The following is a 24,036-nucleotide window of genomic DNA, read 5'->3' as shown; positions in this document are numbered from 1 at the left end:
GAAGGGGCGTTTCCTTTAAATGGTTCCTGAAAGATGTGGGAAGGAGCCTGCCCAGTCTTCCTTTGATGAGCATCCTCTAAGAAGAGGGGTGTGTGTGTGTTGTGGGGCAGGGTGGCGGAGGGGGGGCGCGGGGGGGGGGGGGAGAGACCCTAGCTTCCTCCTTCAGACTAGCATGCCCAGGACACACTCGTCCTAAAGGCTAGGGATTGGCTTGGAAAAGGGTCGGGACTAGGATACTGGGGGCAGGAGTAATGATGGCAAGGAGTTGGAGGCCCAGGGTCTGGGGCATGGGACCCTCTCTTTCCCTCCCTCCCCGGAGACAGACAGATGGACAGACAGGGGAGACTGGGCACAGAGAGGACAGTGAGAGAGAGATGGGTTTGGGACAAACTCAAAGGAGAAAGAAAGCAGACAGAACAGCTCAAGCCCTTCCCCTGGAGCCCTCCCCTCCCCCAGGCCTCCCACCCCTCAGTCTCCCTTCCCAACACACACACACACATACGCACAAGTTCAAGACCTTTAAGGGACGCACAGGGGACAAAGGACAGTACAGAAGCAGAAAAAAAGAGAAGGCCGGGGGTTGAGGTCCCCACACGGAATGCTGACTCCTTTTCCCATATGGCCACCATCCCTGAGCTCCTGGTCCCATCCTGCCCCACTCCTGGCCGAGCCTTGCTGTTTCCCACCTTCTAGCCTCGAAGATGACTTTTCATAGCCCAGAAGGGCACAGCGCTTCCAGAATGACACCCGTACCAGGTGCCAAGGGGCTCCCTACTGGGAGGCAAACGCAGTCTCCCAGGAATACCCCAGCCCCACCATCCATCAGTCTCCAGGCCACGCCCCCCACATATAGCCTAGATCCAGGGCTGTCAGGCACTGCTGCAGACAAGTGTACCCCCACACAGGGGCTGACTCGCGGGGCCAGTTGGGGCAAAGAAGAGGAGGCTAGGGATTCTGGGATCCAGCCATGTTCCATCCAGATGCCACGCCCTATTGGCCCTCTTCCTCCACACAGCCACTGCGCACCGCAGGAGGAAAGAAGAGATTCAGCCACATTTCAGGAAAAACCATCTCTCACCCAACACAAACACACATACCCACACTCCTCCCGAGGCTGTGGTTGAGGCATGTAGATCTGGGGGACAGAACCTTTGAGGACCTAACACCTGCCACCAAAACTAAGGGAAGAAGGGCTTCCACAGACAGAAGCTTCCATGGCTTTCAAAGGCCTGAATGACTGCCATCAACATGGCCATCAACACCCTTTGAGGGGGGAATCACTGTGGCCCCATTTCAGAGATGGGGCTGCCAAGGTTGGAGAAGTCCGGGGACATGCCCAAAGCCACAGTGAGTGGTAGAGGCTAGATCTGGCCCCAGTATCTATTAGCTTGGCCTCCTCCCCTCCCACCACACTTTCTCAACAGCATCTATTGACAGAACAATGGCAACGCCACGGGGCACTAGGTGCTCATCTCTGTTCATCTGCTCCCTCCCCAGCCTGACACTGGGTCTGGGGTCCCTACTGTGCCCCCCCCCCAGGCATCTGTCCCTTTCACTGCAGTCACCCCCTCTGGCATGCTCCTCAAAATGAGGTCCAGATACACAAGACCTTGGGAGGAACACGGTTTCACAGTTTAATATTTATGCCTTTATTTTCATAAAGATTAGGAAAACCCCACAGACCCAATCCAACCATTGATTTCATGGATCTCATTCCTCGGGACAGTAAAGAGAGAAGGTTTCCTTTTAAGTAAACTTATATAAAGGTTCAAAGAGAATTAAGGAAAAACATTTTGAGCTAATATGGTGCAGCGAGTCCCTGATCTGGAGGAAATCCTCGGAGATGGCCCTTGCTTGAGTGGGGCTGGGAACCCAGGGACCATCTTCATGAAGGCCTAGTCCCTGTCCTTGAGAAGCTTGGCGGCAGTCTGGGGTCCCAGGAAATGTGGCCGGAAAGGAGTTCCCCGAATAATCATCCAGGAGAAGAAGCCAGGATGGGGGAGAAGAAGCCAGGATGGGGGTGTCTAGGCACCAGAGAAATAGCCCCAACCAGAGTCAGGGGTCTGCCTCTCATGACACTTAGCCTCTCTCTTCCACTTAACCTCAGCTCCTGTGGACATTTGCACTGAGCAGGAGGATAACTTCCACGGCCATAGCCCTCTCTTTGCCCAGGCAGGGGCAGATTCTGCCCACAGGCCTTGCTGCTGGAACCCCAGGCCTAGAGTCTGGCCCAGCCCCACCTGAGCCATAGAGACCTCCCTCATTTTGTGCCAACAGCCAGACTCACAGTACTCTCTAAGGGCTCTGGACACACACACACGTGCAGGGGACAGGTCTCCGGTTCTTATGTCCCCTCACCCCTGCCCTTCTGCTCTCTGGGACCCAGAAGAATTGCTCACCCCCATCCTTACCCTTCATGCCTACACCTCACCTCCTTCCCTGGCTCCTAGCGGAACATCTCAGCAAGTCTGGGCTGGGGCAAACGGAGACCAGCAGAGACTGAGGGAGGTGCGGGGGTCACACTGGTTAAAGGGGCAAGGCAGGACTGGCAAGAAGGGGTCCAGGCTGCTAGAGCGGGCCATGCGTGGAGCGGGAGCAGTCCCATGAATCTCGCTGTGGGCAGCGGGGGCGGGGGTGGACTACCAGCATCTTGAATGGAGAGTAGAAACAGGACTGTCCCTCCCTTCTTGAGGTCAGGGCTCAGCCCTCACTGACAGAGGGAGGAGTCAGGGGTAAGGCAGGAGCTGGATTCTGGGGGTGGCAGAGAGAGGGGCGGGCAGAGGCAGGAGAGACAGTCTGCTAACTCTGAGGGGCGGTGGGAAGGAGGGGCTTGGATCCGCAAAGCTCTAGCATCTCTTTAAGAACCTTCAAGTTCCTCAGCTTTATTTAACAAAGACAAACTAGCTAGGGGAAGGGGGGGCAGGGGAAGAGGGGAGGCTCCTGCTCTGTGCTTGTCTCACTCCGTTCTGCAGGGCCCCAGGGGACTGGGACGACAGACCTGGGCTTCTGGGCTCTGAGGCCTTCCTGTTACCCTTAGGAGAAGGAGTCCCGTGTCACTCAGAGGACTTGGGCAGGAGCTTCTCTCATGAGTCACAGGTACTCAAGGTCAAGGAGGAAAAGAACCCCAGGCCAGAGACACCCTGGGTTTCAAGTCAGCTCCTTCCCTGCGGGACCCTGGATTAGGCGTTCATTTCATCACTCTTTCCTCTTGGAGCCTGAGGGCACTAATCTGTAAAATGGGGATGTCCCCCCACTAAACCCTGCCCCTGTCTTACCCCAAGATGATGGAGGAGAGAGTGTGTTGTTTTGAATTAAAGGCATTCCAGGCACATGGGCTCTTGGATCCCAGCCGAACAGCCTTCCCGGTACCCCTGTGCCTGTTCCTGCCACCACCTAGTCCCCAGAGCAGCCCTGACTGAGCAGCCCAGTGCAAAGGGCCAGAGATCAATTCCAATTGCCCCCCCCCCCCCGCCGACACGCGCAGCAGACACCCATGCTTCCCGTTCAGTGGCAGGGGGCGGCGAGGGCTCCGGATGGGCAGGGATCTTGATGAGGTGGCTGAGGGGACAGATGGGACAGAGAGGCCTTGAGGGGGTAAGCAGGGTTGGGGGATTGAAGGACTGTGAGCTTCAAAGGAAGGGCAGGGGTTCTCTGAGGGAAGGGGAAGGGTGGAGAGGCCTTGGAGGAGGAACTGAGCTGGGGTACACTGGGGAAGGGAGGTTGGAACTGAAGGCCCCTGGGGGATGGAGGCTGGGGGAGCCAGAGAGAGAAGCTGGGATCAGAGGGGTTGGCACCAGATGTGTGAGACTGATCATAATTGTTGAGTAGGAGATCCAAACCCCAGAGAAGATGCCCGAGACTGGTGCAATCCAGCTCGGAATAAAGGGAAGGGAAAATGGGGAAGGGAGGGTCTGCCACCCTCAGCTCAGCCTTCCCCAGCTTAGGCCAGGGGGAAGGGACAAGTACATGCCTGAGGCTGGGGTGACAGGTGGGGGTGGGCGCCCCCCAGTGGCCGGCCAAGGATAAAGGCGCAGGCGCTTGGGTAACAGCGACATTGTTTGTTCCGCCAGTTCCAAATTCCACCTTTATTTATGAGCCTGATTTATTTTTATCCTCCTCTGCATTCTTTTACATGAGATCACTGTAACTCATGATAAAAATGAAGATCCCCAAGTTTCAGTGACACCATCTCATTAGCCACCAAAGCCCACCCCCACCTCGTGTCTTTACCCCAGATGTCACCACTCTGTCCTCTGGCTGCCACTGGGCAACATTCACACATGACATCATCTTCAGAGGAAGGGAATGTGGAGAAGGGAGAAGAAGTGGGGAGGGAGAGGGAAGAAGTGCAAGGAAGGGGAGGAAGTAGACGGAAGAAGGAAGATACAAGATCTAGAAAAGGTCTCTCTCTCTGGGGCCCCTGCTGTGAGGACCCCAAGCTCAAGACTCAGAGTTTAGGTCCCTGTCTCCATGTCTCCAGAGATCAGGAGGCTGGATGTGCCCTGAGAGGGCTCCCAGGTGTGCCCCATCCATCTCCTGGGCAGAGATGGGGGCTGGGCACCAGCTCAGGGAGCTCCCAGGTTCCCTGGGGCTAGATGTCAGATGCCATGGGGCCTGCAGGCAGGGCAAGAGAAGGGGTGCATGGCGATTGCTGGAAGAGTGGAAGGCCTGGCTCAAACCCTAAAGTGCTTTTTACACACACACACACACACACACAGGAGCACATGCAGCTCAAGGCTCCCCCAGTTCCCCCCCACCCCCTTATCTGCAGCCAAACAAGAGGAGCCCAAGTCACCCAGGAGGTGCCCGGAGGCGGCTGCCACCGTCAATTGTGCCTGACAGCTCCATCCTCCTGGGAGCCCCTCACAATCAGGAAGCACACTGTGCTGGGAGGTCACAGGCTAGAGGACAAAGGTCAAGCTTGGCAGAGGGTCCAGGAACCTGGCGCAGATGAGGTGCTCAAGGCTTGCCCCATAACCCACACCTCCCCTTGAGGAAAGCAGCCCCTCTGTCTTTGGGCGCCCCTGGCTCTGTGCTCCTCGCGTGCCTGTGGCCCTCAGCCCCTGCTGTCTGTCTGTGGGTCCCTGGAGCAGAAGCCCATCTGTGTCTGTTTTCTAAAACCATCTTTTCCGCCCCATACCACAGCAACCAAAGTCATTTTCCGGGCAATTGCCTTTCTGTAAACATTCCTGTGTAATATCCCCCCAAATTGCTAATGCCCAGCGCCCTGTTGAGTCTCCTTGTCACTCTAACCAGAACCTTGAGGTGGGGGCGGGCACGGGAGGAAGGGCCTTTGGAGGAGAGGAGGGAGACGGACTAAGGAGGAGGGACAAGGCTTCATGTCCAGTTCCTGGCCCACAGCAGGGGCCAGGAACCCTACACCTCAGGAGAGCCTCTCTGAGTAGGGAGGGTGGGGGAGGGGAACCCAGGAGAGGGAGGCCAGGGAGGGAAGGGAGCCATCTTGAAAGCATGGGGCAGATGGTTAGACAATAAAGCTGACTTCCTGGTGTCTAGGAGAAGGGGCACTAGGGACACAGGGGCAAGGCCAGGCAAGCTGTCATCCCTCGGTCCCGGTCCCCGGATGAAGGTCAGCTCTCCTCCCCACCCCTACACCCAGGTGTCAGAGGGAGGACAGAGAAGTGGGAGGAGGCCAGGTAGAGCCCATCCCCTCTAGATGGACCGAGGCTTGGACACTGCAGTCGTCGGGGGATGGTGGGCAGAGCAAGAAGGTGGCAGAGTCAGGGTGGTCCTTGGCTGATGCCTCCTCCCTAGCCCCCAACACTGATCTCCAGAGCTACATGGGGAAGGGCCTGGGGCAAGCTGATTCTCCTTGCAGTACTGTCAGGGAAACTGAGGGTCAGGGAGGTTGAGTGATGTCACAGGAGTCACCATGCAGACTCCCTTCCCCTGGGCCAGGGCGGGGTAGGGGGGCAGGGAAGAGGGACACGAGGACTGTGGCCCACGCCCATGCCCACAGAGCCCTTCCATCCCCATGCCCAGGGAGCTCTGCTACCCCAGCCCCCAGGGAAGCTGGGCACGGAGACTCAGGAGGGGTGTGAACAACAGAGCCGCAGAGGGAGCTGGGGAGGCAGGGGAGGGTGCGGGGCACTGCCCATCACAGCGTCGTGCAGGCAGAAAAACACAAACCAATTTGTGTAGATTTAAAACCCACCGAAGGCTACTTAGTTGGTAAACGAGTCGGAATCTCGGAATAGAATTAAAGGACCTCCTCGGGGCTGGGGGAAGGAGAGCTCACCTGCCTAGGAGGAGCTGTTGTGGGGAGGCTGGGTCCTGGCTGCTCCCAGCAGAGCTTCTAGGAGATTCCTCAGGGAAAGAGAATTTGAGAGGGAATGGGTGTTGGGCTCCTTGAAGTTAGGGCGGGCGTTGCCCCAGCCAGATGTTTCCTCTCCAGGATCTCCCTTCTCAGCCCTCCTTCTCTTGAACCTTTCCTGCTGATTCTGCCCACTTCTCAGGCTCAGAGCAGGGCCTGCCCCTCCTCCCCCAGGGGCATGAAGTGTAGAACCCTGTTTACCTCATTAGGCGAGAAGCTGCCTTGCCTTCTAGGCCTTTGCCTCCTCCCTCAGACTAGAGGCTTCTTGATAGCGGAGCTACCACTCCATCCAGATGGGTTGGGGAAATCGTCAGGCCATCTCAGGAGTGGGGTGGGGCCCCGGGGGGGCTCACTCAGGTCTCACTCAGGGCCTCTGACTGACTCGGGGCCTTGGCTCTGTGTGGCCGTGGAATCCTCTCCCCACAGCGGGCAGGAGTGACCTCTCTAGACTGTTCTGTGTACCTGTGCCTGCATCTTGAAAACCGCTCTCTACTCTTCCTCCAGCCAAATGCCCTTCACAGGAAGGAAACCAAGGCCCACAGAGTGGACCTGACCCAGTCATACCGGAGCTGGAGACAGAGTCAGAAGTGGAACCCAGGCATCCTGGCCCCCAGGGACAAGGATTTTTCCATTCCACCATGCCACTTCCCAGAAAGCAATTGCCAGGGGAGTCCCCCTGACCCAGGCTTCAGGCCCCAGGAGGACACAGACTAACAATCTCCATAGGAGGAATCGACAGCAAGGTGGAAAACATGGCTCTAGCATCCTGAGCCCCAGAGAGAAGAGCGAGCTGTCATGGTGGACCACACCCCCCAGGCATCCATGCCGGCCCCAGGGGATGCTCACCACAGAGAAATCAGGGGCCCCACATGGCACCCTGACCACACTCCTCAAACAAGACTCTCTCTCCCTTGCTGAAGGGCCACAGCCAGCTGCTTGCCCCAAGGTCAGATATTCAACCCTCTCTCTTTTCCCTGAACCACCCCATAGTGGGCAAAGCTCTAACATTACCAAAAATCACTGAATTGGAGGATGAGAAAGCTCTATTCAAACCTAGTTCTGCCACTGACTAGTGTGACCTTGAGCAAGTTAGCAGCCTCCCTGAGCCTTAGTTCTCTCATTTGTCTGGGAAAAAAAAAAGACAGGAATGCGGGCTGTGCACTAAACAAAGGCGCCAGCCTAGGGGGCAAGTGGGGGACAGTTCCTTCCTGATCTGCTCTATCTATCGCCTGATTTCCTTTCATCCCATCGTTGAGAGTTTTATCAGACCCAGCACTGTACGGTTTTGATTTTTAGCTGCTAATGAAGATCTGGCTAATTGACTTCCCTGGGAAGGGAGGGGGCATAGCTGCAGAGGGGAGCGCATCACCTTTGGTCTGAAGATGTTGCCAGAAAAGCTGGGACCGGACTTGGCCTTGGTGTGGGCCCACAAGATGCCCCATTGTTAGGCTAATTCCTGCGTGGCTTCTCCACCATCACACACCCCAGGAAGGTGTCCTGTCAGCTCTCTATCTCCTTGGAGAGGCAGCTGAGAGGAAAACAGGCTGAGAGGAAGGGAAGGAGCAAACACGAGGGAGGGAGAGGAGAGAGGCAGGCTCCTGTCCCCCCAGCTCTGCCGCCATTCTGAAGAGGCTACAAGAGCTCCTGCTCTCCCAAGAGGGACTCAAGCCTCGGGGTGCTGTGGCCAGGGCAGCGACCACACACCTCCAGTTGCCTCCAGCTGAAAGCATGCCAGAGGGGGATCTCCTGTTCCCAGGGAGAGGGACCCCACTCTGTTGGAGGTGAGGGGCCGAAGCCCCGTCCATCACTCCCATCCTCCCACAGGGAAGCTGTCAGTACCCAGTGTTCAGCGAGGGCCTCACGCATGTTGGCAGGAGCCCCAGACTGGCCAGATCCCTCCATCGCCTCCTCAGAGACTCCATCCTTCTTGGGGTCAGGCTTTTCCTAGGAGGCCCTTCCTCTGCCAGCGCCCGGACATCTCCCTCAGCCACCAGAGCAGCCAGGGCCCTGGTCCACGCTCAGCTGCTCAGGGACACACTTGTGCTGGCTCACGCTTCCAGCCTCACACCTGTGCGCCCTGGTGCACGCCCATGGGCCCAGTGCCTGCTCCCCAACATGGGCCCAGTCACAACCTGCCTCACCTGCGCCCCCCACGGGCATCCACATGCCGAGGGGCACACCCAGGCACCGCCACGACTGGGGTCCCCACACAGATGCCACCTCGACTCCACCAGCTTCCAGCCGGGGGTCCTCAGTCCAGACCCCCTTCTTTCCTGTACACCCACTGCCCTGAGGGAGAGGCTGACCCTGCCCCCAAGGCATCCCTGAGTCTGTGGGCCAGAGCCTCTTTAGTGCCCCCCAAGTCCCTGAGAGGGCCATCCTGAAGCAGCCCTCCCCCTGGGTGAGGCATAGAGCACCTCAACACCCCCTCTGGAGGGAGGCCTCACAGAGAAAGGTCTAAGGAGGGGTGGGCTCTTCCCCAGGGCAGGACAGGGAGCCAAGCTGCCCTGGAGCCACAGACACCCAGCTGGGCAGGGGTCCCACAGTCCTTAAAGAACCTCCAGAGGCCCAACCTTCTCACACTTCAGCTAGGTAGAGTCCTCCCAACACCTGCCAAGGGCAACTGGAAGCCCTCCCAGCCTCAGAAATGCCATCCAGCCCGGGCTTGGATACCTCCAGGAATGGAGAACTCATTACCTCCTAGACATCAATCATTGTGTGGGGTTCCTCCTTCCCTAAAATGAGCTAGTGTGTATGCCCATGGTCCTCCGAGGGACCCAGGGGCAGGTCACAACCTCTCCGTTCAGAGCAGGATGGGGGTTTGGAACCTGAATCTCCTCTTCTAAGGTCAACAGTTTGGGTCCTTCCTTCCATGGCCTGGTTTCAGCCCCCACCCACCAGGCATCTGCTTGGCCTTCTGCTGGGTGAGCCCCATGTTGTCACCACTCTTCCTAGTCGGTGGCCTTCAAAACTCCTATAATGGTGTGACGAGGTCTGAGCAGCCCAGATGACCTCTTTCTGCCTCTGCCTTCCCCAGCCCTTCCCCTGTCCCCAGCGAGAAGCCAGGAGAACAGGAGTCCAGGACATACCCAGCCCTTGCCTCCTGTTGCCAATCTGAAGCCCCTCCTGACCTTGAACTTTGGGGGGCCAACTCGACTCCTCCTGCCTGGGGTGGGTGACTCTTCTAGCAAGATCAGCTGAACCTGCCTGCTCCTTCCAGGAGCTTCCATCTGTCCTCTGGTTCCTGGCCTCGCAAATGTGTGCCCTGGGGCTCACCCCTTCCACCAACTATATCCCCCCATGGCTTCAGTGAGGCAGAGGCAAGGTCTAAGCACCAAAGGGCGTACCTGAGAGTCTGCCTGGGTAGCCTGTTCCACCTGTAAGTCTCTGGTCAGCGGCCTGAGGCTCTTGATGCCCTGTATGGCAGCCAGCCAGCTAAGGGGTACACCTAGCCACTTTGAGGACTGGAAAAACCACAGCCCACACAATAATATCTGAGGCATATTAACCACACAGTGCTTCCTCCTTTCTATTCTACTTCCTTCTTCTCAGTGCTGACCCAGCCCTACTGCCAGAGGGTCCCAGGCTTGGAAGGAAAGGTTCCCTCACCCCCAGCTGCTTCCCTGCACTGTGCCCCCAAATCCGCATCCCCTGCTCGTGCGCTGGCTAATTCTGGCATCTCATCAGACAGTAATTACGGGGGAATCAGCAGTGCTGTCATCTCTGCAGCTCGGCACCTGTCACCACGCCACCATCCCCAGGCGGCTGGGATGGGACCGGAAGCTGAGGGAGGAGGACTGTGCTGGGGTGAGGGGCATCTGCTCCTTCTCTGCCTCTGCAGCCCTTGCCCCCTTCAACCCTACCTCCTCACGGGGCATGCAGCACATGTCAACTCTGTGGCTACCAGCCACCCAGGGCAGGGACCAAACGCATGTGGACGCGTGTCCCCAACCAAACAGAGAGCAATGACAGCAAGCCAAAGCTCAACTTTTCCCTAGCCCTTTCACATAGCTGTGACCTTGACCGAGTCATTCTACCTCCCTGGCTGTCAGTTTCCGCAATGACCAAGTAGGGAAACAGTGCCTATCTTGGGAAGATGGGAAGAATCAAGCATGTAAAGTATCTAGCCCCGTGATTACGTATCCACTCAACAAACTACACACCCACTCTGTGGGTCACCATGATAAGTGAGTCATAGCTTGGCAAAGATCACCCTGGGGCCACATTGGGGCAGAGCTATTTTGTCTGGCTGATGGTATCCTGTTTTGTTTCTTTGAATTTTCCTGTTTTTAAGGAGCATAAGCACTGTCCCTCATAGGGGACAGTTCCCACTGTTCCAACTGCCCTCGGCTTTGTGCATTTCCTGCCCCTGAAGGCATTGCCTTTGCTGTCCCCCAGAGCAAAAGTGGACCTGAGGTCCCATTGGATCCAGAACCAATGGCCGGAAGAGATTTGACAATGCCATGGGAATTCAGAGGGGACAAGCCTGGAGGTGGTCAGGAAGGGACACTTCAGGGAAGAGCAGAAATGGAGAGGATCAAGGGGGGTGTCCTGGAAGAGGAGTCACAGAAGCAAAGGTTCACCAAGGAGACAGACCAGGTGCGTTGGGAGCTGCTGGAGACATAACACATCTAATGAGGTCCTTCCTGATGTTGGATCTCGAGGCTCCAGACATGTCCCCCTCCTCCAGAACGGTTTATTTAGGTGGGCCTCACCGGCGAAGCCACAATACAAGACCAGCTCACAACCAAGTAGCATCTGCTGTCACAACCAAGTGACTGAGTCACTTTCCTGCCCTCATGGTCTTTTCCCCACATGGAGAGGAACTCCGTCCCAGCCAAAAGGAGGTCTGGAAATGGGAACGCCCTAACCTCCAGTCCCCCTCATACACCTTCCCCAACTCCAGGGTCCGGAGTCCCTGGGGTGCCCCAGGGGTGGAACCAGGAATGGGGTTGAGGAAGGGAGGCGTCGATGAACCTCAGAGTCAGTTCTCAGTAGCATAGACTCTGGAGGGACCGTGCGCGCAGGACTGCAGAGAGAAGCAGAGGGGAACCGCTCCACGTACAGCGTGAGAGACTGAGACTAGACCTAAGAGGCTAGAGAGCTTTAGGCAGAAGAAGTATTAGGGCTGAGGATACCATAATGGATTATCTATGTGACCTTGGGCATGTTATTTAACCTCTCTGGTCTGTCTCCTCCCCCATAAAACAGAGACCTTAGCATTGAGGACACAGGCCAGTGGGTCATAAGGATAAAATGAACAGAGCTTAAGCCAGCACATGGTTCATGTATTAATAAGTAAACATTCAGTAAATATTGGTCATTAGTATTTTCATTATTACAGGGGATGATTTTACCCCAAATTCAGCAAGGACTGAATGAACCCCCCCACCCCGCCTGGCCCTCACTCCCTTGCTGAATCGGAGTCCATAAAGGGAACCGGGAAGTCTCTTGTAACTGGAACCAGAGTCAATGGGGGCGCTGACCACACTGTCAGCCCCCACCCCTAATAATCCTTCACAACACGTTTCCAAAATCCAACCACATCTTAATCTGTTCTGGGAGGGTAGGCAGGACAGGGCTGCTTCCCCTCTCTACAGATGTCAGAAGTCTTGGAAGGTACTGAGCTCCCTGCCTCTGGGAGTATTCCAGAAAAGGGTGGACAAGAGAGGAGAGCATTCAGGCCCTCCTCTTGGTTCCCTGACGCCCCCCCCCCAGCCCTGACGCCCCCCCCCCCAGCCCACCGGGGTGGCTGAACCCCGGCCCCTCTGCTATGGGTGCAGGGAAGGGGGTTGGTGGCCCCTGTGACCAGGACTGGGGTGGGGGGCAGCGTTGGGCAGACAGGAAGGGCTGCAGTTTCAAGTGCTGCTGCCTCCTGTCAGCAGCCACAGTGGGGGAGGGAGGGGAGCAGCCTTGTTGCTCTTTTAGGAAAACGGTAATTTTAATTAAGAGGCAGACAAACGAGCGCTCTGCAGATTGTCTCAGAGCAAAGTTATTAAAAAGCCATCAAGGCGTCGGCAGCAGCCACAGTGGCAAGGAGGGCTGCCTCCCCCAGCTGCCCGCCCAGATTGGGGCTGAAGCATCCTTCAGAGAGATGGAGGACTGGAGGACGTTCAGTCTGCAGACAGCCAAGACCCAGATCCTGCAGCCCTGCTCCCCTAGTGGGGGGTGGGGGGAAGGGGGGCGGACAGAGCAGCAGCTGGACAATACTGAGGCTCAGGCTGCCCCAGGGGGCAAGAGGGCTCACACAGGAAGGGAACAAACAATGGGGCAATCCTTGCTGCAGGTGGGGCCTGAACTCATGACCCTGAGATCAAGAATCACATGCTCTCCTCACTGAGCCACCCAGGCGCCTGGCAACCCTGCCATTTTCCAGGCAAGAACACTGAGGCTGGGAGAGGACAAGTGGCTTGGTTCCGGCCCACAGAGCTAGGTAATGGCTTAAGTGAGGATTTGAACCCAGATCAGGCTGTCTCTCAAGTCCAGGGCCCCAGACTGCTGATCCTGGGCAGCGAAGTAGGGTGTTGGCTCCCCAGGGCCTCCGAAGAGTCCTCAGCACAGGTCCCAAAACGCTGCCCAAGTCCCCAGGGACTTTAGGCCTCGATCACTGCTTACTCAGTGGGGGCACACTATGTGAGGGGTACCATCAGGTCAAGAAACACTTTACAGGGACATGAAGTAGAGAGCAGTTGCCGATCAGGGAGCAGGGGCAGACGGGGCATCAGGGGACATGGAGTCACAGTCCTGGAGTAGGAGCAGGCACTTTACAGTCAGCTAGCTGCCCAAGCCACGGCCCGGGCTCCACAGCTGGTGAATTCCGCCAACTCCTTACCCTCTATCTGCTCAGCACTTAAGCAATGGAAGAACTCTTATCTGTCTTGGTCACTGTTGGACTCAGACCTTAGCCCAGGGCCTGGCACAAAGAAGGTATTCAATAAATCTTTATTGAATGAATGAACAAACGGACAAATGAATGAATGAACGATTGAATCATTGAATAAATGAAATAAGATCACAGGTTTGCAAGTGCCTATAAACTAAACAGAGCTGTATTGAGGTGGGATGTGGTCCCATGTCCCATCCCCCACCCTCTAGCCTCCATTGGAACATGGGTTTCCCTCCGTAAGAAGGGCCCCCTGCTCCTGAGGCCCTCTCCCCAGGCCCCCAGGACCCTCCTCCTCCCCTAGCTTCCCAGCCCAAGGAGGCTTTGTGGCCAGCACGCTTATGTACATGCACACACACACTAACTCACATGCACACATAGACACGTTCTCCGCCAGGCAAGTTGCCCTCCCCGGAGTCAAGTCTCTGCTGTCCCCTCCCCTGGCAAAGGCCTGGGCCCACCAGGGAGAGCCCCCCTCCCCCATTTCTGGCCATCTAGGTTGGCAAGAGACAGTTGGCTAAGGAGCAGTGTGAGGCAGGGCGGTGGGGGCAGGCCTCCCTCCTGGCTTACTAACCTGGAGACTTTAAACAGAGGGAACAGAGTCCTGGAGCCTTCCCTCCCGCTGCACGCTGGAGCCCTGGGTGAGGGACAGGAAAGGAGGAAAGTCGTGAATGAATGCCCAGAGCCAGAGGAGAGGAGGTGGAGAGAGCAAGGGGCCCAGGGTGGGGCTCCCAAAGTGGGATGGCTCCCAGGCAGGGGCCTTGGGCCATGGGGCTGGAGGGGGGCAGGGACAAGGCAAGGTGGAGCCTTAACAGCCATCCCTTTGGAGGTCGCTGGGAGGCTGGAGGTGGGGGCAGGAGGGGTAGGGACTGGGTGTTGGAAGAGCAGGGGCTGAAGGGGCAGAGACACTGGTGGGAGACAGACAGGAGGACAGACAGCAGGACGACACAGAAAACATGGGGTCCCTAGAATGAGGTCCCCAGGACAGACAGTCAACAAGCCAGGCCCTATTCTCCTCCCAGAAACAGAGACAGGCCCTTTCCTGGAGCGCCCACATAAGATCCCAAAGCATAGCACCTTCGAGGGCCCACCTATGTTGCCCACCCAAGGTCACCCCATCTTGGAAGGCTGGTAGGGTCAGAGTCAGAGGGGCCTGCCATCACCGCTCTGCTGACAGCCTTCTCCCAGCCCGAGACCCCCATCTGCTCCATTCACCCCCTAACGCTAAGGAAGCTCCCTCTTCCTGCTGCAACGAGGAAACGTATTTCACACGAAACCAGCACTCACACACTCACACTGTGCAGGACAATGGCACCTGTGCCCCTAATTGCTTGAAGGTCTATACCTCACTCCTGCCTCCATCCGCCCCCCACCCCCACGTTCAGAGTACAGGGCACAGCCCCCTTTCAGCCTTCATCAGGGCTGCAGGCCTCCCACCCCGCAGGGAAGTCCTTCTAACTGTAGCCTTTCCCCCTCCTGCTGCCTTATGGTGTATTGCCTTCCATCCTGGGGCTGGTGGCATAAATCTCCTTCCTGCCCGGAGGGAGACACCGTGGCTGGGACCCTCTCGGGCACAGCCTGCCCGAGGCTAGCTCAGACCCATCCACACCCACATCACGTCTGGCTGCAAGAGTTCTCAGCGCCCCCTGCCAATCTCATGGTTCCAATTTTCCCACCGATTACCCAAGACGCAGGCATCCCAGGGAGAAGCAGCTGTTGTACCCAGATGTGGGGACATTGACTGAAGGAAGAAACCAAGAATTCTCACTAACGGATCTAGCCCCAGAGGGTTTCCTGGACCAGGCAGTGCAGGTTGGAGTGGGGTGCGGAAGGGGCAGATGGACAGGGGCACGGAGTCCAGAGAAGTGACAACTCAGGGGGCCTACCTTCCTTCCCCGCACCTGCCTTCAGTGGCAGCTCCAGGGACCCAGCCCCAGATAAACTGAGGTGAGGATCTGGATTTCAAAAAACACTAAAGAGGTTTTCTCATGTATGCCCCTTCCTCCGGGAAGACAAAAACGACTTCGCCCTTTCAGTCATTCCTTGGATCAGTCATTCCTTGGACGTGAGGAGGACAAAGACAAAGCAATGACTATTTGTTAAAGGTTTCCAAGTGAGCTAGGAACTCTACCTAAATTACCGCATTTCATCCTGGTACCCACCCTGCAAGAAAAACACTGTCATGGGCCCCAATTTACGGAGGAGGAAAATGAGCTTCAGAGGCGAAATGACTTGCCCCAAACCACAAACCTCTGTCTGACTCCAGAACCCGAGCTCTTGACCCCTGAGCTAAGCTCCCTCCCCTCTAACCTCCTAAGGCCTTGGCTGTCTCCCCTCTTCCCAGCCTGGGCTCCAGGATATATCATTTCTGAAGGACAATAAGTGAAAGAGAAGGCTTGGTTTCTGTCTCCTTCTACCTCATCCTTGGGGTGGGAGGCAGAAGAGGCTAGGTCTGGGCTGCGGATGGACCAGGGACCTGGGGAGAGGATGAACTGTTGGGTTCCGGAGAAGCCCAGACCCGGATCTCCTGAGCTTCATCTTTAAGTGAAGTCTGGCCCCTGGGGCAGGGGTAGGAGGTGGGAGGACTGCTTTCCTGCTCTCCCACCTCCTCCAGGAAGCCACTCACAGTCCCCTTCTAGTCCCCTTCTCCTTTTAACTTCCAGAAATCCCTGAGTACCCAGGCCGGGGAGAGTGTTAAAAGTCAGGGGACCAGCAAAGTGAAAATCCAAGTCAGTCCTAAAAGCCCTCACTCTTCCTCAGAGCCTTCTCTCTTAGAAAGCGGCTGGAACACAAATTGGGACGCATCAGGCCAGCTGAGCCCCCACCCCCACTTTACCCTCCCTCGGTGGGGGTGGACTGGGCAGGGAGCAGCCCAAGAGAGCAGGCAGAAGGGCTGAGTGTTTCTCTGAAAGGGCTTCAGTGAGCCGTGGAATGCCTTCCCAATGAGATGGAATCGTTAATTCTTCCCCAATGAGGCAGATGCCGGTGCCTAGGGTGACGCCACGGATGCCCGCTGTGTCTGCAATTATCACTCACCCTGGGGGTGTGGGGAGGCAGCAGGACACCCTCCCACAACCACCTCCTAGGCTCGGCAGAATCATCTCCAGCTAGGCCTCTCCAGAGCAGCCTCTGGAGTTGGGCTGCTCTGCGGGGTCTCTGGGTCTGAGGGTTCCCTGCAGGGCCCTGGGTCTGGGGTCTCCAGCAAGCTCTACGGCTGGGGTGGAAAAGAAGCCAATGTGCTGGGATGGGGAAGTCTGCGGAGGCGAGGAAGGCAGGCTTGGGAAAAACCCAGCTCCTTTCCAATCTTGACAGAACTCCATGCCGGGACATGCAGTCAACTGGGCCAGGTGGTGGAGGCTACCAGGAACCAGAAAAAGGTTGTCGGGGAGAGGAGCCAACCTCGGGCAGTGCCTCTGAGGAGGAAAATAAGGACTGGATTCTAGTCCCTGAATGGAATGGAATGTAGAAAAGCCAGTTCTGCCTGGATAGAAAACGTTGAGTTTACGATTCAGACAGCTGAATCCTCTGGCCACTCCCTTATCCAGCCTCCAGGCTGAGAGGGTAGACTTTGGGCAAAATGTGTCTTTGCAGCACAGAGGACTGTTTGTAGTGTGTGTGTGTGTGTGTGTGTGTCTGTGTCTGTGTGTCTGTGTGTGTGTCTGTGTGTGTGTGCGTGCCTGCCCTCACACGCATGTGCCAATATTCTCTTGGGCCAGTTCTCCATTTTTCCAGGTTTAGCTGGAAATTGGAAATATTCTTCCCACCCTCTTCGTGGCAAGGCATGTTTTATCTCAGGAGAGAGGAAGAAGGTCGAGCTTGTGACAGCTGGAAGAGACCTTAGAGATTCTCCAGTTCCACCCTCTTTTTTCATACCAAGCACACTGAAGACCAGAGCAGGCAACTAATTTGCCCAAGGTCACACAGCAGTAGGGAAGGCAAGCCACCTGATCCTGGTCCCATGCTCGCTCTTCCCACTGCACTTCACCTCTTTGCTCTGGGGAACTGAAGAGTGACTACCTGGTCCCCTTTTCCTCCCCAGCAGGACTGGACCCCTCTCTCTCATGCACCCCTGTACCCTGTACTCAGCCAGCCATAACAGCTACAAGAGTTAAAGTGCATCTACCAAGTGCCTCAGGATGGCCCAAAGGTCATCGCAAAGGTCATGCCCACAGGTCCCCTGCCCTTAGGTACAGCACCAGCTTACTCATGTTCACATATACCTGTCATTGAGGTCAAAGACCACCAGAGCTCCCCACCTTGGAGTGTCCCCTCCCCCCACACACACCCCGGGAGGCTTTCTTTCCTATCTAACCTCTATTCCTCCTACTACAGCGTGGGCCTGTTTCCTTTCAAGCTGTCCTGGGCAAAGATAGGGGGGAGGGGAGAAGAATATTTTCTCCCCCCACCCCAAGCCCTTCTGTCTGCCCACCCGCAACAGAGCAGATGAGGGCAGGGCGTCCTCGGGTGGCTGGGCCCTGAGCCCAGTGCGTGCATGAGGCACGAGGAGCACACTGGGGGAGCAGCAGCCTGAGTGTGGGAGAAGCAGCTCTTCTGGGAATTGTCCCTGCAGTTTCTCATCCCCTGCAAAATCCTAAGTCTCAACGTTAGGGGAGGGTCTTTTCTGGTTTCGGAGACTTCTGTTCTCTCTGCCACACCAGTTACTGGGTGTTTACTATGTATCAAGCCTTGTGCTGGACATTTTCTTCTATGATTACATTTAATCCTCAAAGCAATCCTATGGTCACAAACAAATCTGCCCCCTGGGACAGTCCCTTCCTAAGACTAAATCTAACCTTGATCCCTCTTGCTCCATTTCTGCTGGCCCGGTCCTCCTCGGTAGCAGAGGCCATCTCCGCTTCTGTCTTCAGAAACTCTTGCCATGACTCAGTGGCCCCACATTATCTTCTCCAGGATGCCAACCTTTACCCAGGCCTTGCCCCATGTGATGGGCATTATAGGGGCCAAAGCAACAGAAGCAGGACTGGGGGCTTGGATCCCTGACACTGGCCCGTGCCAGACAGAGCTCTGGTCAGGAGATAGGAGAGGAGGCTCTGGGGGCAGTACCCCCCGGAGGTGGGGACAGAACCGGAGGCAGCAGATTCTCTCTCCCTCATGATGTCTGTGACCCTTGTAGGGAGCATGGGGCTTCACCTTCAGTGTGGCAACTAAGCAGGGCCCAGAGATGCAAAGAGCTAGCTAGCCTTCTCTGTGACCAGCTCTCAGGTCCAAATTGCAACCTACAAGGGGACTGTGCAGAAGTGGGTAGGGCTGCAAGACACACCCTGATCTACCCTGGGCTGTGGGGGGTGGGGAGCTGACACCGGAGGAGGGACTCTTACACCTGGCTGAGCATCTTGGCATCTAGAGGGTGCTCAGGTCCTGGGAATGGAGGAGGGAAACCCCCAAGCCAGCCTCACCTGGGTTTCATACACTCCATGGTAGCCACAGGCAACTTCAGTAAATTCACACAGCACTTGGCTTCCCTATTTGAACCTTCTGTAGCAGGGGTGATGAGGGTAAGGATCCCCTCCATTGAGGCTACCCCCTATCCTGCCTCCAGCATATCTGGAACCCAGGGGCCAGACCCACCTCCTCAGGAAATGCTCAGGCCTCAGCTTCCACCCCCCTAGGAGATTCCAGCAGTGAAAGCATGGGCCAATGGGCAAGGGAAGTCGGAATGGTGGGTGGGACTCTGGTCCTTGTGGGTGGCACCTTCCCCCTTCAAGCAGGCACCATTAATATATGCAAAGCATATGCAAATCACCCAGAAGAGAGACACAACATCCACGGAATGTCAGAAGAGACCTTGGAGATGATCCAGCCCACACCCCCTCATTTCACAGGTGAGGAAAGAGGCCCACTTCAGGCAGGGACTTGTTCAAGGTCACTCGGACATTTGGGTGCTGAGGAAGAGTGGGAATGAGCTCCCTTTACTCAGAGTCTAATGCTCTTTCCACGAGAGTCCTGTCTTTTATATGGGAGGTCGACAAGATGGCAAGAGGGCACAGGGTTTGGATGGGGCTCCAGGAAGGCCTCCCAGAGCCCAGGGGTGAGGGGTGGGGCTAGGAGCCGTCCCTTCCCACCTCTGAGCCTGGAAACTGCTGGGGTATGAGGGGAAGAGCGTGGACAGGGCAACAGTGATGCCTGTGACTGTGGGTGACCAGAGGGGCGGAGGGACCAAGGCCAGAGGCGCTGGTTTCCGGCAGCCAAGCAGCAGAAGGCGGCAGGAGAACTGGAGTGTCTGAAGCCCAATGTCAGGGCAAGGTGCCCGCTGTGATGTGGGGAGGGGGATGGTTTCCTTGCTACACACACACACACACACTCCTCCAAGGGCTCAGCAGCCCCCTTCCGCTTGGACTCTGATATCTATGGCACCTGACAGACCATAATAGTCAACCCGGCCCCATCCCTTCAGTGGCTGCGACTGCCCTCCACCCCCCAACTTGGCTTCTCCCACCTTCCAGACAGTCCTAGAAAGCAGGACCAATGCTGGGGGGAGGAAGACAGACAGATGGGAGGAGGGCAGACAGAGTGAGCAAAGGGGAGACAAGGTTGGGGGAGAGAGACAGAACGAAGTGCAGGGCCGGAGAAACCAAGGGGCAGAGAGAGGGGAGGCCGGAGGAAGAAGTGGGGGAGACACAGGGGCAGGGTGGGGGGAGATGAGAGGGGGAGGGGGAAAGTGGGAGCAGCAGAACAGAGAGAGAGGACTGCAGGCCTCTGGGACTGAAGCAAAGCCGGAGCCTGGGTATCGGGCATAGGAGCCCCACCGAGGCCTCGGGACTGTCTGGCAGGAGTTGGGGACCAAGCCCCTTTCCCTCTGCCCACCTCCCCAGCAATTCCTGGGCTGCCAGGCAATCATCCTCCTCTGCCTCCCTCCCTCTGCCTCTCTCCCTTGGGGCAGCAGCCAAATCCAAAGCCTTCATCTCTGCTTTTCAGAGCTGGGAATGAAAGAAGGGGAAGCGAGTGCAGCCCTCAAACCCGCTGACGGCCAGATTTTTATTATCTTTGCTCGAATGGGCCCTAGGAAGCCAACAAGGGATTCTTCAAAGAGCATCTGAGTGCCTCATTGAAGCCCGCACCTGCACCAGCCCACCCACGACAGGCAGTCAGAGTTTGGGGGGCACAAGCTGTCCCCCACCTCCCACCAAGCCCAGAGACCAGACTCAAGGCTGCCAGGAACCTCACCCTCAGCTCTCTGTGCCTAGGCAGGGGCCACTGGCTCAGGCAACCAGGCTCCAAGGCCACACCCAGGACTGCTGGGCCTCTGAGGCAGTCTCTGTCCCTCTCTGGGCCTTGAGGACACAAGCAAAAGAAGAAACTGGATCTCCTTGCCAGGGCTAGAGGAGATAAGTGCTCAGGATTCCTCGAAAGAGAAGCTTTTATGGCAAGCCCTAGGTCTTTCCCCTGAACTCTCCACCTGCACCCCCCAGACCAGCCCCCTCTGCTGCCTCCTGACTCCCCCTTGCAGGACCCCACCCAACCACAGCTTCCCCTCCATTCCAGAGCCCCAGGCCCACCATTCAGTATGATCCTGAACCCCAAATCCCCCTCCCTCCATCCAGACCTTCAGCCCCAGCTCCCTTCTTTCCCTAAGACCTGACCTGGAGTGGGGGTGGGGCTCAAACAGACCCGGTACTTTAAAGAGCCCAGCCCCCTCCCTTCTAAGCCAAGGTTGGCACTGTGCAGACAGAAACCATGCCACCCCCACCCCCCAGGTCTGACCACACTGTTGAGATCGATGCCCGCAGCCAAAGAAGGAATCAATGGTTCTAATTAAACCCTTTTTCCAGGGTGGGTCCCTGGGAAGAGAGAGAGAAAGAGAGAGCGTCTGAGGCTCTGTATCCCAGCACACAACGCTGTACCCAGTACATCTTTAAGAAACCTGGAGCTCAGCAGGAATCAGGCCACAAAGACCCCAGACATCCCCCCCCCCCACCCACCTCCTGCCACATTAGACAAGGAGCAAACAGAAGGCCTGGGGTGGGGGCAGGTGTCCTGATGGCTCATTCCCAGGGATCCTTCCCCTAAGAGAGTTCCCCCAGTTCCCCCTCTCCACTCAGCCCCTGAGGACCACAGTTGCTTCTTCCAGATCCCCAGAGCACAGGGGGGACCCACATCTCCATCCCAGCCCTGAGGGTCATCATAGAGAATCGGCCATCATGGTAAGGGCGGAAAGGAATGGGGCGGCTGGTGGGGGGGGGCACTGGACAAAGACCCTCTTGTCCCCAAGGCACGGTGGCAAGAAGCCAGGGCAAAGCCTTTGCACTCGCTGCCAATGGTGCCTGGGTGCCAGGCAATCTGGGTGGAGGGTGGGAGGGATCTTATTCTTGCGACCCCCTCCCTTTACACCCCAAGCCTTCACTCCCAAGCCTTCCTTCTACACGAGGCCACCAGCTAAGTCTCTGCCCCAACAACTCTTGGCTCGCCTGGAGCCCTCCTTCCGGTGTGAATACCAGGCCCTGACACTTGCTCACAGTGGCCCCAACACCAGCCAGAACTAGCAAAAGCCTTCCTGCAGAAACCCAAACTGTCCCCCACATACACACACACACATACACACACACAACCGCACGAGACACCACCGCGACAGCTGCCACCAAGAATGACAGAGCTTCACATTTTCATAGTGACAGTTTCCATCAAATGCAGCATCAATTCTTGAAAACCAGCAAGAAGGATAGGGAAGGGAATGAGAGAAACTGAGGCATGAAGTTAGACAGCAAAGCAGTTGGCTCAAGGTCACCCAGACCAAGATACCCATAGTTGGGAAGAAGGTATCCAACCTCCAGCCCCACAAAGTGCTCAAATCCCACACCAAGGAACGTTTGGACCTACAAGTCCCAAGTCTGGTCAGCTATACACCCCCACCATGTCCTCATCTGTTTCCCCTTCCCCCAAAACAACAGTAGCTCCGACATATCCTGAGAAGTCTTCAGCCAGGAGCCCTCCGCCAGCGCCACCGAGGGGGAGGAAAACACTTCCCTTAAAGTTGGGGGCTTCAGGACCTCCTGCTTCCATAGTATTTGGAGAGAGGGAAAAACATCCCGGGACTTCCTCCTGGCAAAATCCTTGCTCCTGCTCACCTGGCTCCCCTCGGACCCCGGGGTCCCTCGATCCAGCCTCCTCCCTAGGAGATCGGGCGCTGCCCTCAGCGGTCCTCTCCCACCAGGCCAGGGCAAAGCGCCGGAGGCACTGCCAGGGCTGCATGGGGAGGGGTGGGGCGGGGGGGCTAGCACTAGCAGCCGCACACGCCCCGCCGGGCCCTGCCAGCCGAGCTGCGGAGGCACCCGGCCGGCCCCCTCTGCTTCCACCAGCATCCTGCAGCCCCCACCGACAGGACTCGGAGCTGGCCCCGGAGCTTCTGACGTAGCAGGGGGGTGCGTGGGAGGGGAGGGGGGGCTATGGCGCGTCCCCTCCCCAGCCCCGCCCTCTGCCCCTCAGCCTCTGGCGGTCCCTACCTCCTCACTCACCCAGGATGCTCTCCCCAGCTGGGGGCGCCCTCCCCTGCCCTCTGGCCTCCGCAGGGGGAGGGCTTAAGATCAAATAGCCCCTCCCCCAGCCCCTCCCCCTTATGGCCCCTCCCTACCCGCCAGCTGAGCGGGGAGCTGGTCCCCTGTTTCTGCAACTGCTGCCTAGGCTCGAGGTCTCCAGGGCTAGGGCCTCGAGGTGAGGGGGGTGGGGGGGTGGAATACAGACTTGTATCCTGGCAACACAGCTAACCCCAGAATGCACTCATCCCCTTCCTTCCCTGGGGGGCTGGCGCAAAGCGCCTACCACCACCGTCCAAGCGCGTTCACCCCATTCTGGGACCTGGGGGAAAGAGAGGCCTTTGAGGCTCCCCGCCACCCACTTCTCTAACCCCTTCGCCTCCCCACCCCCCATTCCCCGCATCCTCCTCTTCCACCACCACGGATGGACCACTCCCCTCCCCCACTCCTCTCACAATCCATCCCCCTTCTTCTCCCCACCCCTCCTTCCTCCAAACGTACCCCTTTAAATTTTCACCCCTCGGGCCCTCTCCCCCGGGCATCACGAGGCCCTCCCCGCTTGGTCTCCAGCCTCGCCAATTCCTGACCCCCTCTGGTCCCAGGACTCCTGTCGCTCGGGTCCTTCTTCCAAGCCAGCACGCCGCGGTCCCCTGCACCCCCCCCCCCCCGGCCACCTGCGCCCCGAGCATCCCTTGCCCCACCGGCCGCCGCCTCCCCGGTCCGGCCGCCGCCCCCGCCCCCGGCCGAGGGGAAAACACACAAAGAAAACAGAAATACCTTCCACTTAAGCATGGAGGCACATTAGGGAGGAGAGAGACAGGGACATGCCTTGGGACGGAGCGTTCCCCATCGGGCGGGGGCGCGGGGGGCGGGGGCCCCGGGCCGGCCTGCCTGGCGCTCGCCCTCTCGCTGCCTCGCGGACTCCTTGCTCGGCCCCAGCCCCGGGGCGCGGTGCCAGGCGGGCGGGCCGGGGGCGCGGGCCCCGCCGGGGTGGACCAGCTGGGAGGGCGCCGGCGGCCGGGCGTGTGGGTGCGCGCGCGCGCGGGCGTGTCACCGAGTGTGCGAGAGCGAGTATGTGTGTCTATGTGTGTGTATGTGTGTGTGTATGTGTGCGGGGGGGCGCGCGCGCGGGCCGGCGCGGGTGTGTCACTGCGGGCGGGAGCGCGCGCGGCGCGGGTACCCGCGTGTGGCCGGAACGTACAAAGGGCCGCCGGGGGTGGCGGGGAGCGGAGGAGAGGAGGGGGCGCTGCGCCTCGCGCCCTCCAGCTGCACGGCGGGATCCCGCGGCGCGCGGCCGGGCCAGGGGTGCGGGGCGCGCTCACGCTCCCCTCCAC

At 57.9% G+C, this 24,036-nt stretch overlaps 1 protein-coding gene across 18 annotated transcripts in view; it reads right to left on the bottom strand.

Annotated features, from left to right (window-relative positions):
* SRCIN1 (SRC kinase signaling inhibitor 1) overlaps positions 1-23,811 on the bottom strand; it is a 67,457-nt gene extending 43,646 nt beyond the window's left edge. For 6 of the 18 annotated variants that reach the window (XM_059148143.1, XM_059148151.1, XM_059148144.1 and 3 more), the window contains exons 1-2: positions 22,298-22,548; positions 13,789-13,851 (exon numbers count right to left, since the gene is read on the bottom strand). In XM_059148143.1, the coding sequence (XP_059004126.1) occupies positions 13,789-13,851; positions 22,298-22,421 (187 nt within the window). In that variant the 5' untranslated portion in view covers positions 22,422-22,548. Of the gene's footprint in view, positions 1-13,788; positions 13,852-22,297; positions 22,549-23,479 lie in introns of those variants that run through there. The other 12 variants (XR_009347902.1, XM_059148159.1, XM_059148162.1 and 9 more) reach the window with 8 other exon arrangements.
* Between the last annotated feature and the right edge of the window lie 225 nt (positions 23,812-24,036).

Source organism: Mustela lutreola, chromosome 15 (genome assembly GCF_030435805.1).
Source record: "Mustela lutreola isolate mMusLut2 chromosome 15, mMusLut2.pri, whole genome shotgun sequence".
In the NCBI taxonomy this organism is placed as follows: domain Eukaryota; kingdom Metazoa; phylum Chordata; class Mammalia; order Carnivora; family Mustelidae; genus Mustela; species Mustela lutreola.
The sequence above is the reverse complement of the archived record's forward strand: the minus strand, read 5'-3'. Positions and strand labels throughout refer to the sequence as shown.